Source organism: Macaca nemestrina, chromosome 7 (assembly GCF_043159975.1).
Source record: "Macaca nemestrina isolate mMacNem1 chromosome 7, mMacNem.hap1, whole genome shotgun sequence".
Taxonomy (NCBI): Eukaryota; Metazoa; Chordata; class Mammalia; order Primates; family Cercopithecidae; genus Macaca; species Macaca nemestrina.
In genome coordinates, this window is record NC_092131.1 from 77,087,507 (window position 1) to 77,100,327 (window position 12,821).

At 42.4% G+C, this 12,821-nt stretch overlaps 1 protein-coding gene across 4 annotated transcripts in view; it reads right to left on the reverse strand.

Annotated features, from left to right (window-relative positions):
- The window catches only part of LOC105477930 (adaptor related protein complex 4 subunit sigma 1), an 80,096-nt gene that overhangs the window by 15,215 nt on the left and 52,060 nt on the right, over positions 1-12,821 (reverse strand). For 3 of the 4 annotated variants that reach the window (XM_071100374.1, XM_071100373.1, XM_071100375.1), the window contains exons 3-5: positions 12,686-12,772; positions 9,970-10,038; positions 2,622-2,693 (exon numbers count right to left, since the gene is read on the reverse strand). In XM_071100374.1, the coding sequence (XP_070956475.1) occupies positions 2,622-2,693; positions 9,970-10,038; positions 12,686-12,772 (228 nt within the window). The remainder of the gene's footprint in view (positions 1-2,621; positions 2,694-9,969; positions 10,039-12,685; positions 12,773-12,821) is intronic. The other variant, XM_011734798.3, reaches the window with a different exon arrangement.

Consider the following 12,821-nt stretch of genomic DNA (forward strand, 5'->3'; position numbering starts at 1 on the left):
CCAATTACAGTGTACAAAACGAATTTTATCAACACGGCGACATTTCCTATCAGTAATAACAAGTAAACAGCCATTTCCCCAGAAATATTAAGTGGATGCAAACATACTGGTTCTGGGCATTTATATAAGTGTATCTATAAGTTTATAAATTAGGCTGGGCACGGTGGCTCACACCTGTAATCCTAGCACTTTGGGAGGCTGAGGTGGGTGGATCATCTGAGGTCAGGAGTTCAAAACCAACCTGGCCAACATGGTGAAACCCCATCTCTATTAAAAAAAAAAAAAAAAATTACCTGGGCATGATAGCGGGTGCCTGTAATCCCAGCTACTCAGGAGGCTGAGGCAGGAGAATCGCTTGAACCCAGAAGGCCGAAGGCTGCAGTGAGCCACAATCACGCCACTGCACTCCAGTCTGGGTGACAGAGCGAGACTCTGTCTCCAACAAACAAACAAACAAAATATATAAATTAGACACCTACACACACACACACACACACACACACACACACACTCTGTCTTAAAAAAAACTTTTTTTGGCTGGGTGAGGTGGCTCACACCTGTAATCGCAGGACTTGGGGAGGCCGAGGCAGGTGGATCACCTGAGGTTGGGAGTTTGAGACCAGTCTGACCAACATGGAGAAATCCTGTCTCTACTAAAAATAGAAAATTAGCCAGGCATGGTGGCGCATGCCTGTAATCCCAGCTACTCGGGAGGCTGAGGCAGGATAATGGCTTGAACCTGGGAGGCAGAGGTTGCGGCGAGCCGAGATCGCACCACTATATTCCAGCCTGGGCAACAAGAGCGAGACTTCGTCTCAAAAAACATTTGCCATATACATATGGTCGGGCACAGTGGCTCATATATATATTATATATATATTTCATATATATATGATATATGATATCATATGATAATCCCAGCACTTTGGGAAGCCGAGGTGGGTGGATCACCTAGGGTCAGGAGTTCAAGACCAGCATGGCCAACATGGTGAAACCCCGTGTCTACTAAAAATACAAATATCTCATTTATATATGATATATATATGAGAAATATATATATACACACATATGATACATATCAGACACTATGCCCAGAACCAGTAGTTTTGCATCCACTTAATATTTCTGGCAAAATGTGGAAAAATGGCTGTGTGTTTGTGCACGTACTCACACATACACACACATACAAATAAGTGTATTGGCCGGGCGCGGTGGCTCAAGCCTGTAATCCCAGCACTTTGGGAGGCCGAGGCGGGCAGATCACAAGGTCAGGAGATCGAGACCACAGTGAAACCCCGTCTCTACCAAAAATACAAAAAGTTAGCCGGGCGCGGTGGCGGGCGCCTATAGTCCTAGCTACTCCGGAGGCTGAGGCAGGAGAATGGCGTGAACCCAGGAGGCGGAGCTTGCAGTGAGCCGAGATCGCGCCACTGCACTCCAGCCTGGGCAACAGCGTGAGACTCCGTCTCAAAAAAAAAAAAAAAAAAAAAAAAAAAAAAAAAAAAAACAAAAACAAAAAACAAATAAGTGTATGTATATATACACATAAACATATTGTTATAATTTGTATATAGTTGTTATATTCTAACATATATAAATATTTATATATAACATTTGTTATAGTTAATTTACTATTTTAGATTGAAACTTGATGTGTTCTTCAAGGACTCAAGTGGTAGGTAGATTTTTGAAGTAAAAAATAAACTTGAAAATTAGCTGGCCTCCCAAACACTGGCACAAAGCCTAAGGGCTCCTGCCAAAATCTGGGGGCCTGCAGTACTCTAAGCAAATCATGCTTGTTTTGAGGGTACTTGGATATTGTGATTTAAAAGAGACAGAAGAAAACGAGAAAAGGAGAACTTTCTCTGCTATCAAGGAAATGAATACATTTGATAGCAATGATTACAAGCCAGGCAATTTCTTTAACCTTCCGGTTTATCAACACTGAAGGCCTTATCTGGTCACGTAGGGCATTTCTAGATATTTATACCTGGAACCCTGGAAATCCAGTTTCTGTAGGAGGACTAAACACTTTTTTGGCTGTTATTTAAATTTGGAAAATGCCTATTCCATATGCTTAAAGGAAATTAAATTAACAAATAGTAGCTATTAACTACTATGAGAGCGCTGTCCTGCCTGAAAAAAAATAAAAAAATCTTAAGAGTCATCTTGCCAAGTACAGTGGTTCATGCCTGTAATCCCAGCACTTTGGGAGGCCAAGGTGGGTGGATCACCTGAGGTCAGGAGTTGGAGACCAGCCTGGCCAACATGGTGAAACCCCGTCCGTGTCTACTAAAAATACAAAAATTAGCTGGGCGTGGTGGTGGGCGCCTGTAATGCCTCAGGAGGCTAAGGCAGGAGAATCACTTGAACCCAAGAGGCAAAGGTTGAAGTGAGGTGGAAGTTGCAGTGGGCAGAGATTGCGCCATTGCACTCCAGCCTGGGGAAGAAGAGCGAAACTCCATCTCAAAAAGAAAAAACCAAGAATTGTCTTGTTGAAGAAGGGGGACGAGGTGGGGGAGCAGTTCTGCACAACACCCACACCTCCGGCTGTCTTGTCATGGCTGTTGGTGATGAACACTCTGGACTGCTGAATAGTTTTCCTGCTCCGTGGCACTTACCTGATAAGGACTAGAGTGCGCTTGCCAAGTACCGTGGAAAACAGTATTGAAAAAGGATACGTCTAATTCACTCTGGAAGAGAGAAAAAGAGTGCAAGGGTGAGAACAAAGACATTGGGACCCGTTGCTCTTAGCAGAGTCAGACTGAAGAGGCTTCTGCATCCATAGCAGTGGCCTCTCCTACCTGCTTCTGGGCTCGGAGGCCACAGCAGTCTGACTCTGCCAAGGCCCTGAGTTTGGGACTGTAATTTTTTTAAAAATAGGCTGTAGTTCAAAGGAATTTTACAGGCCAGTACCATTCATCTTTAGAAAGCAGAGGGAAAAAGAAACTAACTCAACCTTTACAGATGTAGGTAATTTGATGTTTGTATCAGAGATGTAACAATGTGCCACACCTTTGAATCCACTAATGTTTCTTCTAGGAGTTTATCCCAAGGAAAAAATTAGACAATGGCACAATGATATATGACAGGATATTCAGGGTAATGGTGCTTGTAATAGCAAATTATTGATAATAACCTAAATATCTATCAAGGAGGGGAACTAAGTAAACCGTAGCATATCCACAAATGACAATGTAGAAATATAAGCACTCACATATTGTTATAAAAAGTTACAAAATGCATACATAGTATTATCCTATGTATGCCTGTATACAGATCAAGATATATATGGTTATATAGCTACAGACAGACATAGAAAGTCTAAAAGGAAATGTACCTAACAGCAGTTATCAGTAACTGATGGGCTTACTGATGATCTTCTTCTCACTTAAAAAAATCTATTTTATTTATTTATTTCGAGAAAGTCTTTATTTATTTATTTTGAGTCAGTGTGTCACCCAGGCTGGAGTGCAGTGGCATGATCTTGGTTCATTGCAACTTCCGCTTCCTGGGTTCAAGTGATCCTCCCACCTCTGCCTCCCAAGTAGCTGGGACTAGAGGTGTGCGCCACCACACCTGGCTAATTTTTGTATTTTTTTGTAGAGACGGGGTTTTGCCATGTTGCCCAGGCTGGCCTTGAACTCCTGAGCTCAAGCGATCCACCTGCCTCAGTCTCCCAAAGTGCTGGGATTATAGGTGTGAGCCATCACGCCTGGCCAAAAAATACATTACTTTTTAAAGAGCAAGTTTTAGGTTCAGAGCAAAACTGAGGGGGAGGTACACAGACATCCCATCCCCCGTGTCCCTCCGAATGTGCAGCCTCCTCCTATGATCAGCATTCCCCACCACAGTGGTACATTTGTTAAAACTGACAAACCTACACCATTCTCACCCAAAGTCCACAGTTTACATTAGGGTTCACTCTGGTGGTGTACGTTCTATGGGTTTAGACAAATGTATAATTACATGTATTCGCTTTCCTCTTTCTCTTTGCTTATATGTTTTAAAATTTTTAAAATAAAATAGATATTTATATAGTGAAAAAAGTATGGAGGAAGAAAAAAGTAAAGAGAATTAAGTTCAAATATGAAAGGACTTAAGGTTTGTCAAATGCAGCACTGAAAATTCCCTGATATCACTTCTTCAACAGCAACCACCCTCACCTCTGGCCAAGTCGCGTCCTTTGAAGCTAACTGGGTTGGCTTTTTGTTTTAGAAATGTGATGCTGAGATGCTTCTCTCAGCCCCAGACAGCATGAGACTGATCTCCAAATTTAAGATTTGGAAATTCTCAAAGATTAAAAATAGCCACAGAAAGAATGTTTAAAATTCACAAACCTAAAAATAAATCTTACATGACAAGGCTGTCTCTGTGAGGGGGACAGATCCCGTTTTCTTTCCCATAGTGCTCTTTTCCCTCTTCCTCTTCTTCTTTTTGCTATGGTTTGATCCTAAGCCAAGTCGTCCCTTAGTATCTACCGTCCAAGTCCTGCAGAATCACCTAACTGAAATTAAATTCTAATCTTTACTTTTGTGGTTTATGTGGTCACTGACTCTCCCTAAAATTGTACCTATAATTCCGTAATATGCTATTTATTCTTAGTTACTGAATATAATAATAATAATTTTAAAAACTTTAGCAATGATAGTACTTGTACCCACTTTTTATTCTCCTAGGCTTAGAACATTATTATTTTGGGAAATTATATTCTTCTTGGTGGGTGTCACCTTGAAATGGCTAATCATAGTCAGCTCTGATCATAGACCCTGACTTGCAACTAGTCCATCTAAACAAGAAAGTGGTCATCACAAGGTAAAGAGAAGCTAGAGCTATGCTGTCCAATATGGTAAACACCAGCCTCATGTGGAGATTTAAATTAAGTAAAATTAAAACTTCATTTCCTCAGTTATACTAACTGCATTGCAAGTGCTCAAGAGCCACATCTGGCTAATGCCTACTGTATTGGATGGCACAGGTACAGAACATTCCTATCTCTGCAGAAAGTTTTACTGAATAGTGCTGGTCTATGTCTTGCCAAGCAATCAACACAGAGATAGATTTTAAAGCCAGTCTCCATGTCCTCTGTCCTCTAAGGCCAGTCTCTGGAATGACCACCTCTTGGTCTCTTTCGGCTTTGGAAGGCACCAGCCCCTTCCTGGCCAGAGGCATCACCACATCACAGACCACTAGGCATGTTCCCAACACCAACTCTTGAATCAAGAAGAGGCTGACAGCGGCCAGGCGCGGTGGCTTACGCCTGTAATCCCAGCACTTTAGGAGGCCGAGGCAGGCGGATCAAGAGGTAAGGAAATCAAGACCATCCTGGCCAACATGGTGAAACCCCGACTCTACTAAAAATACAAAAATTAGCTGGGTGTGGTGGCATGTGCCTGTAATCCCAGCTACTCGGGAGGCTGAGGCGGGAGAATTGCTTGAACCAGGCAGTCGGAGGTTGCAGTGAGCCAAGATTGACAGAGCGAAACTCCATCTCAAAAAAAAAAGAAAAGAAAAAAACCAAAAACGCTGACAGCAAGCCTCATGCACTAAGGCAGTGATTACCAAAATTAAGCATATATCAGAATCACCTGGAAGCCTTCTTAAACCAGATTTCTGGGCCTCAACCTAGAGCTTCAGATGCAATGGTCTGGGGTAGGGCCCAGAATTTGAATTTCTAACAAGTTCACAACTTATGCTAATGGTCCAGGAATCAGACTTTGAGAACGGTTGCACTAAGACGATGAAGACAGGCTAGCTGACTGTCCCATGAAGAAGGAGTTTGCCAAACCTCACTTCTGGCATTAGGAGGTGGGCTGAAGACATAACTTCCTAATCTACGTTTTGCCCTTTCCGGGTTTTAGTGCACACAGTATTACTAATTAGGGAGCACATTCTGCTCACTGCCTCAGGAAGAAGCTTGGAAACAATTCCTTAATTGTTTTTATTTAAAAACGAAATTAAATGAAACAACTTTAAAAAATAAGCTTGCGCTAGCCGGGTGTGGTGGCTCATGCCTGTAATCCCAGCACTTTGGGAGGCTGAGGTGGGTGGATCACCCGAGGTTGGCAGTTTGAGACCAGCCTGACCAACATGGAAAAAGGAGAAACCTTGTCTCTACTAATAATACAAAAATTAGCCAGGTGTGGTGGCACATGCCTGTAATCCCAGCTACTTGGGAGGCTGAGGCATGAGAATTGCTTAAACTTGGGAAGCGGAGGTTGTGGTGAGCCGAGATCACGCTATTGCACTCCAACCTGGGCAACAAGAGCAAAACTCCATCTCAAAAAAAAAAAAAAAAAAAAAGCTTGTACCACTGCTACTTCTCAAGAATATCTAACTAAAGCTCAGGAAGGCCTACGGCAGCAAAGTAAAACACCTTTGCTGATTCTTTTTTAAAAGACTGGTGAGTTTCAAACTTACTATAAAGCTACAGAAATCGAGAGTGTGCTACTGATGTAAGCTAGACATAGAGATCAATGGAACAAAAGTGAGAGGCCAGAAATAAACACTTGCATTTATGGCCAATTGATTTACTGATAAGGGTGCCAAGACAATTCATTGGGGGAAAAAAACAGTCTTTTGAACAAATGATGTCGGAATAATTGAATCTTTACATATGAATGGGAGAAAATATTTTCAAATCATGTATCTGATAAGGGACTTGTATTCAGAATATATAAAGAACTCCTGCAACTCAACAATAAGATAACAAATAATGCAATTTAAAAATGGGCAAAAGATTTGAGCAGACATTTCTCCCAAGAAGATAGACAAATGGCTAATACACATATAAAAAGATGCTCAACATCCTTATCCATTAGTGAAACACAAATGACACCTACAATTCATTGGCCTCTGTACCACTTTACATCTACCGGGATGGCTATCATATAAAAGACAGATAATAACAAGTTTTGGTGAGGATGTGGAGAAACTGAAACCCTCATGTACTCCTGATGGGACTTTGAATCACACCAACACTTTGGAAAACAGTTTGGCAGTTCATCAAAATGCTAAACATGGGGTTACCACATCGCACTCCTAGGTAGTCCAAGAGAACCGAAAGCATGGTTCTATGCAAAAATGTGTCCACGAATGTTCATATAAGCATTATTTACAATAGCCAAAAACTGGAAATAACTCAAATGTCTACCAACTGATGAATGGATAAAAAAAATTTGGTATATCCATCCATACAATGGAATATCATCTGGCAAGAAAAAGGAAAGAAGTATTGATATATGCTACAACATGGATGGCTCTTGAAAACACTACACTCAATGCAAGAAGCCAGTCACACCAAAATCACATGTTGTACAATTATATTTATATGAAATATCTAGAACAGACAAATCTATAGAGACAGAAAGTAGATTAGGTATATATCCAAAAGAAAGGACATCAATGCATTGAAGAGGTGTCTGCAGTCCAATGTTTATTGTAGCACTGTTCACAATAGCCAAAATATGGAATCAACCAAAGCACCCATCAATGAATGAATGGATAAAGAAAATATGGTATATATACATAATGGAATACTATTCAGCCATAAAAAAGAATAAAACCCTATCATTTGCAGAAACACATATGGAACTGAAGGTCATTATGTTAAGTGAAATAAGCCAGGCACAGAAAGACAAATATCACATGTTCTCATTCATGTGGGAAGTAAAAAAGTACATATCATGAAGATAGACAGTAAATTGGTGGTTACCAAAAGCTGGGAAAGGAAGAGGAAAGAGGAAATGAAGAGAGGTAGATTAATGGGTGCAAATACGCAATTAGATAGAAGAAATAAGATCTGGCCGGGCGCGGTGGCTCAAGCCTGTAATCCCAGCACTTTGGGAGGCCGAGACGGGAGAATCACGAGGTCAGGAGTTCGAGACCATCCTGGCTAACCCGGTGAAACCCCTTCTCTACTAAAAAATACAAAAAACTAGTCGGGCGAGGTGGCAGGCGCCTGTAGTCCCAGCTACTCGGGAGGCTGAGGCAGGAGAATGGCGTAAACCCGGGAGGCGGAGCTTGCAGTGAGCTGAGATCTGGCCACTGCACTCCAGCCTGGGCGACAGAGCGAGACTCCGTCTCCAAAAAAAAAAAAAAAAGAAGAAATAAGACCTAGTGTTTGATAAATCAGTAGGGTGACTATGGTTAACAATAATCTATTGTATATTTCAAAAGAGCTAAGAGAATAATTCGAATGTTCCTAACATAAAGAAAATATAAATATTTAAGGTGATGGAGATCCTAATTACTCTGATTTGGTTTTTATACATTATATGAATGAATCAAATTATCACAAGTATCATGAAAATATCTACATCTCTTATGTATCAATATAAAAAATAAAAATAAAAAACTTACCAAGAAAAAAAGATAGATCACTAGTTACCTGGTGTGGGTGGAGGGGGATAATGAGGGGAAATGCTAATGGGTATGTTTCCTTGTCAAGTGATGAAATTTCCCAAAATCCTCCCACCTCATCCTCCTGAGTATCTGTCCCTACAGGTGCTTGCCACTACACCCAGCTTAATTATGTACTTTTATTTATTTATTTATTTTGAGACGGAGTCTCCCTCCCGGGTTCACGTCATTCTCCTGCCTCAGCCTCCCGAGTAGCTAGGACTATACGCGTTGGCCACCACGCCCGGCTACTTTTTGTATTTTAGTAGAGAGGGGGTTTCACCATGTTAGCCAGGATGGTCTCCATCTCCTGACCTCGTGATGCACCCGCCTCAGCCTCCCAAAGTGCTGGGATTACAGGCGTGAGCCACACGCCCGGCCAATTATACACTTTAAATGGGTGAACTGTATTATACATAAAATATATTTCAATATAGCTATTAAAATGGCTTCAAAAAGATTTTTGGAAAGGAGCTCACATATTCCTTAAGGAGAACTGACTTTTGACCCTCAAAACAAGGGTTTGGATGGGAATGATTCTTGAAGTGAAAAGTATCCTGGTGTCTTAAGAAAGAAGGCAGCCGGGGCCAGGCGTGGTGGCTCACGCCTGTAATCCCAGCACTTTGGGAGGCGGAGGCGGGCGGATCACTTGAGGTCGGGAGTTTGAGACCCACCTGACCAACACGGAGAAACCCCGGGTCTACTAAAAATACAAAATTAGCTGGGCGTGGTGGCGCATGCCTATAATCCCAGCTACTCGGGAGGCCGAGGCGGAAGAATCACTTGAACCCAGGAGGTGGAGGTTGCGGTGAGCCGAGATCGCGCCACTGCACTCCAGCCTGGGCAACAAGAGCGAAACTCTGTCCTTCATCTCAAAAAAAAAAAAAAAAAAAAAAAAAAGAAAAAGAAGAAAAAGAAAAAGAAAAAAAAAAAGAAAAGAAAGCAGAGGAAGAAGAAAAGAGGGGGCAAGTCAGATCACAAAAGCTCATAATTGGGTGAAAACAAATAAGAGGGTTTTTTTGGTTTTGTTTTGTTTTTTGTTTTTTTTTTGGGATGAGTCTCGCTCTGTCGCCCAGGCTGGAGTGCGGTGGTGCGATCTCGGCTCACTGCAAGCTCCGCCTCCCGGGTTCACGCCATTCTCCTGCCTCAGCCTCCCGAGTAGCTGGGACTACAGGCGCCCCCCACCAAGCCCGGCTAGTTTTTTGTATTTTCAGTAGAGACGGGGTTTCACTGTGTTAGTCAGGATGGTCTCGATCTCCTGACCTCAGATCCACCCGCCTCGCCTCCCAAAGTGCTGGGATTACAGGCGTGAGCCACCGCGCCGGCTGTAAGAGGGTTTTTTTTTTTTTTTTTTTTTCCAGTTCTTTATAAAGATCTCAGGCATATATAGGCTTGTAATACTTTGGATAAACCAGCAGGAAAGATAAAGAAAATTTGGCATCACTTAAGTTTTAATTTTTACTTATTAAAACTCTGTATTAACACATGTTCTTGATATAGGTCCAAAGAGACTCAATTTCTGGGAAACTGGGTTGAGGAAGTAAACCATTTTTTAGCCATTAGACTTACCACTCGGCTGAAATACTCATCTAAAACTTCCACAAAGTTATGAATGAATTCATAAATAGCCATCTCATTCTAAAATAAAAGAAGAAAGGTAGAATCAATTTTAGTGTGGCCCTCATGCAAATCAGACAGAACATCCCAGTCAGCTTCCAGCTTTTAGTGAACTGATAATGTGAGGAAAGTAGCCTCCCACTGACAAATACTTGGAACAGTTCTGTATTCACTTGTTTAAAAGATGCTTATCAATAGGGGAAATGTAGATAAACCTTAACCTCTGGGATTTTTTTTTTGGCCAGGTTTGGTGGTTCGTATCTGTAATCCTAGCAAGTTGGGAGGCCAAGGTGAGAGGATGGCTTGGGGCCAGAAGTTCAAGACCAGCCTAGGCAACATAGTGAGACTCCGTCTCCACAAAAAATTTAAAAAACTAGCCAGGTGTGGTGTTGCATGCCTGTAGTCTCAGCTACTCATGAGGCTGAGGCAGGAGGATGGCTTGACCCCAGGAGTTCAAGGCTGCAGTAAGCTGTGATGGCACCACTGTACTCCAGCCTGGGAAACAGAGTGAGGTCCTGTCTTAAAAAACAAAAAGGTCATGCGTGGTGGTTCACACCTGTAATCCCCACCACTTTGGGAGGATGAGGTGGGAGGATCACTTGAGCTCAGAAGTTCAAGACCAGCCTGGGCAACATAATGAGATCTCTTCTTTACAAAAAATTAAAAAATAGGCTGGGCGTAATGGCTCATGCCTGTAATCCTAGCACTTTGGGAGGCTGAGATGGGCAGATCACTTGAGGTCAGGAGCTCAAGACCAGCCTTGCCAACACAGTGAAACTTCGTCTCTACTAAAAATACAAAAATTAGCTGGGCATGGTGTCACACGCTTGTAATCCCAGCTACATGGGAGGCTGAGGCAGGAGAATTGCTTGAACCCAGGAGGAACACTTGAACCTGGGAGGCTGAGATTGAAGTGAGCCAAGATTGTGTCACTGTACTCCAACCTGAGTGACATAGCGAGACTCTGTCTCAAAAAATAAATAAATAAACAAAAATAAATAAATAAATAAAGTAAAAATATCCAGATATCTTGGTATGAGCCTGTAGTCTTAGGTACTCGGGATCGTGACACTGAGGTGGAAGGATCACTTCAGGCCAAGAGGTCAAGGCTGCAGTGAGAGGTGAAGGTGCCACTGCATTCTAGCCTGGGTGACAGAGAGAGACCCTATCTTAAAAAATTTAGGCCGGGTGCGGTGGCTCACGCCTGTAATCCCAGCACTATGGGGGGCTGAGGCAGGTGGATCACGGGGTCAGGAGATCGAGATCATCCTGGCCAGAAGGTGAAACCCCGTCTCTACTAAGAATACAAAAATTAGCTGGGCGTGGTGGTGGGCACCTGTAGTCCCAGCTACTCGGGAGGCTGAGGCAGGAGAATCGCTTGAACCCAGGAGGCGGGGGTTGTAGTGAGCCGAGATGGCACCACTGCACTCTAGCCTGGTGACAACGTGAGACTCTGTCTCCAAAAGAATCTTTTTTTTGAAGTCTATGATAAATCTAGCCAGATTAAAATCTTAGTGTCTAGTATTTAGAGTTCTTAGCTCCATTTCCTGACTTTACCACAAATTGGCTTAAGTAATTGTTCAGGTTCTTCATGCCATCATTTTTCTATCTGTGGAGATGGGAAAACCACTTCAAAGTTTGGTTCATGGATAAAAAACAACGAATCAATATTTCAGCTAGATGTAAAACATCCTTTCAGGGATTCCATGTCCATAAGTGCTGTTGATCTGGGAGTGGCATTTGTGAAGGGGTGAACTAAATAAATTTGAGGGGATGTAATCACAATACAATCATCTTTATAGTTTTCACTGGCTTTTGATATATCAGCCCATGTTTAATGCCAAAATCAGTTGGTCTCTATACTTATCTGAGCTGCTTCATTGTTCAAGAGAACAAGGGCAGGGCACTGGTATTGCTTACAACAGAAAAAGGCATTCTGTGGTTTGGGGCTTCTCTACTTTGCAAGCTCCTCATCTAATCCAAGAAACATCCTAGATATTTCTCTTCCACACAACTTTCCTCATCCTTGCTAGAAACCAAGATCCTAGCCAGGCACAGTGGCTTGTGTCTGTATTCCCAGCTACTTGGGAGGCTAAGCCAGGAAGATCGCTTGAAGTCAGGAGTTCTAGACCAACCTGGGCAACACAGTGAAACCCCATCTCTAAAAAAAATAAAAGCAAAAAAATTAGCTGGGCTTGGGAGTGTGGGCCTGTAGTCCCAGCTAGTCAGGTGGCTGAGATGGGAAGATGCTTGAAACCAGGCATTCAAGGCTGCAGTGAGCTATGACTGTGCCATTGCACGCTAGTCTGTCTCTTAAAAAAATAAAAATAAAAATAAATTGGGAGTCTGAGGCAGGCAGATCATGAGGTCAGGAGATCAAGACCATCTTGGCCAACATGGCAAAACCCCATCTCTACTAAATACAAAAAATTAGCCGGGCGTGGTGGCACGTGCCTGTAATCCCAGCTACTTGGGAGGCTGAAGCCGGGGAATCGCTTGAACCTGGGAGGTTAAGGTTGCAGTGAGCTGAGATCGTGCCACTGTACTACAGGCAACAGGGCAAGACTCCGTCAAAAAAAAAAAAAAAAAAATCAAGAGACGCATAATTCTTAGGGAGGCAAGCAGAAAGAAATTATTGCATTTTCCAAGGGCTCTTCTATTATCTTACCTCAGTGTCATTAACTCCAACCACAATGAAGAGAGCTGCATACTGCCGATATATCAGCTTAAAATCCTTATATTCAATGAAAGAGCACTAGACAAAACACAATGAGATATTAACTCCTGTTGTTGAGAGAGAGTTA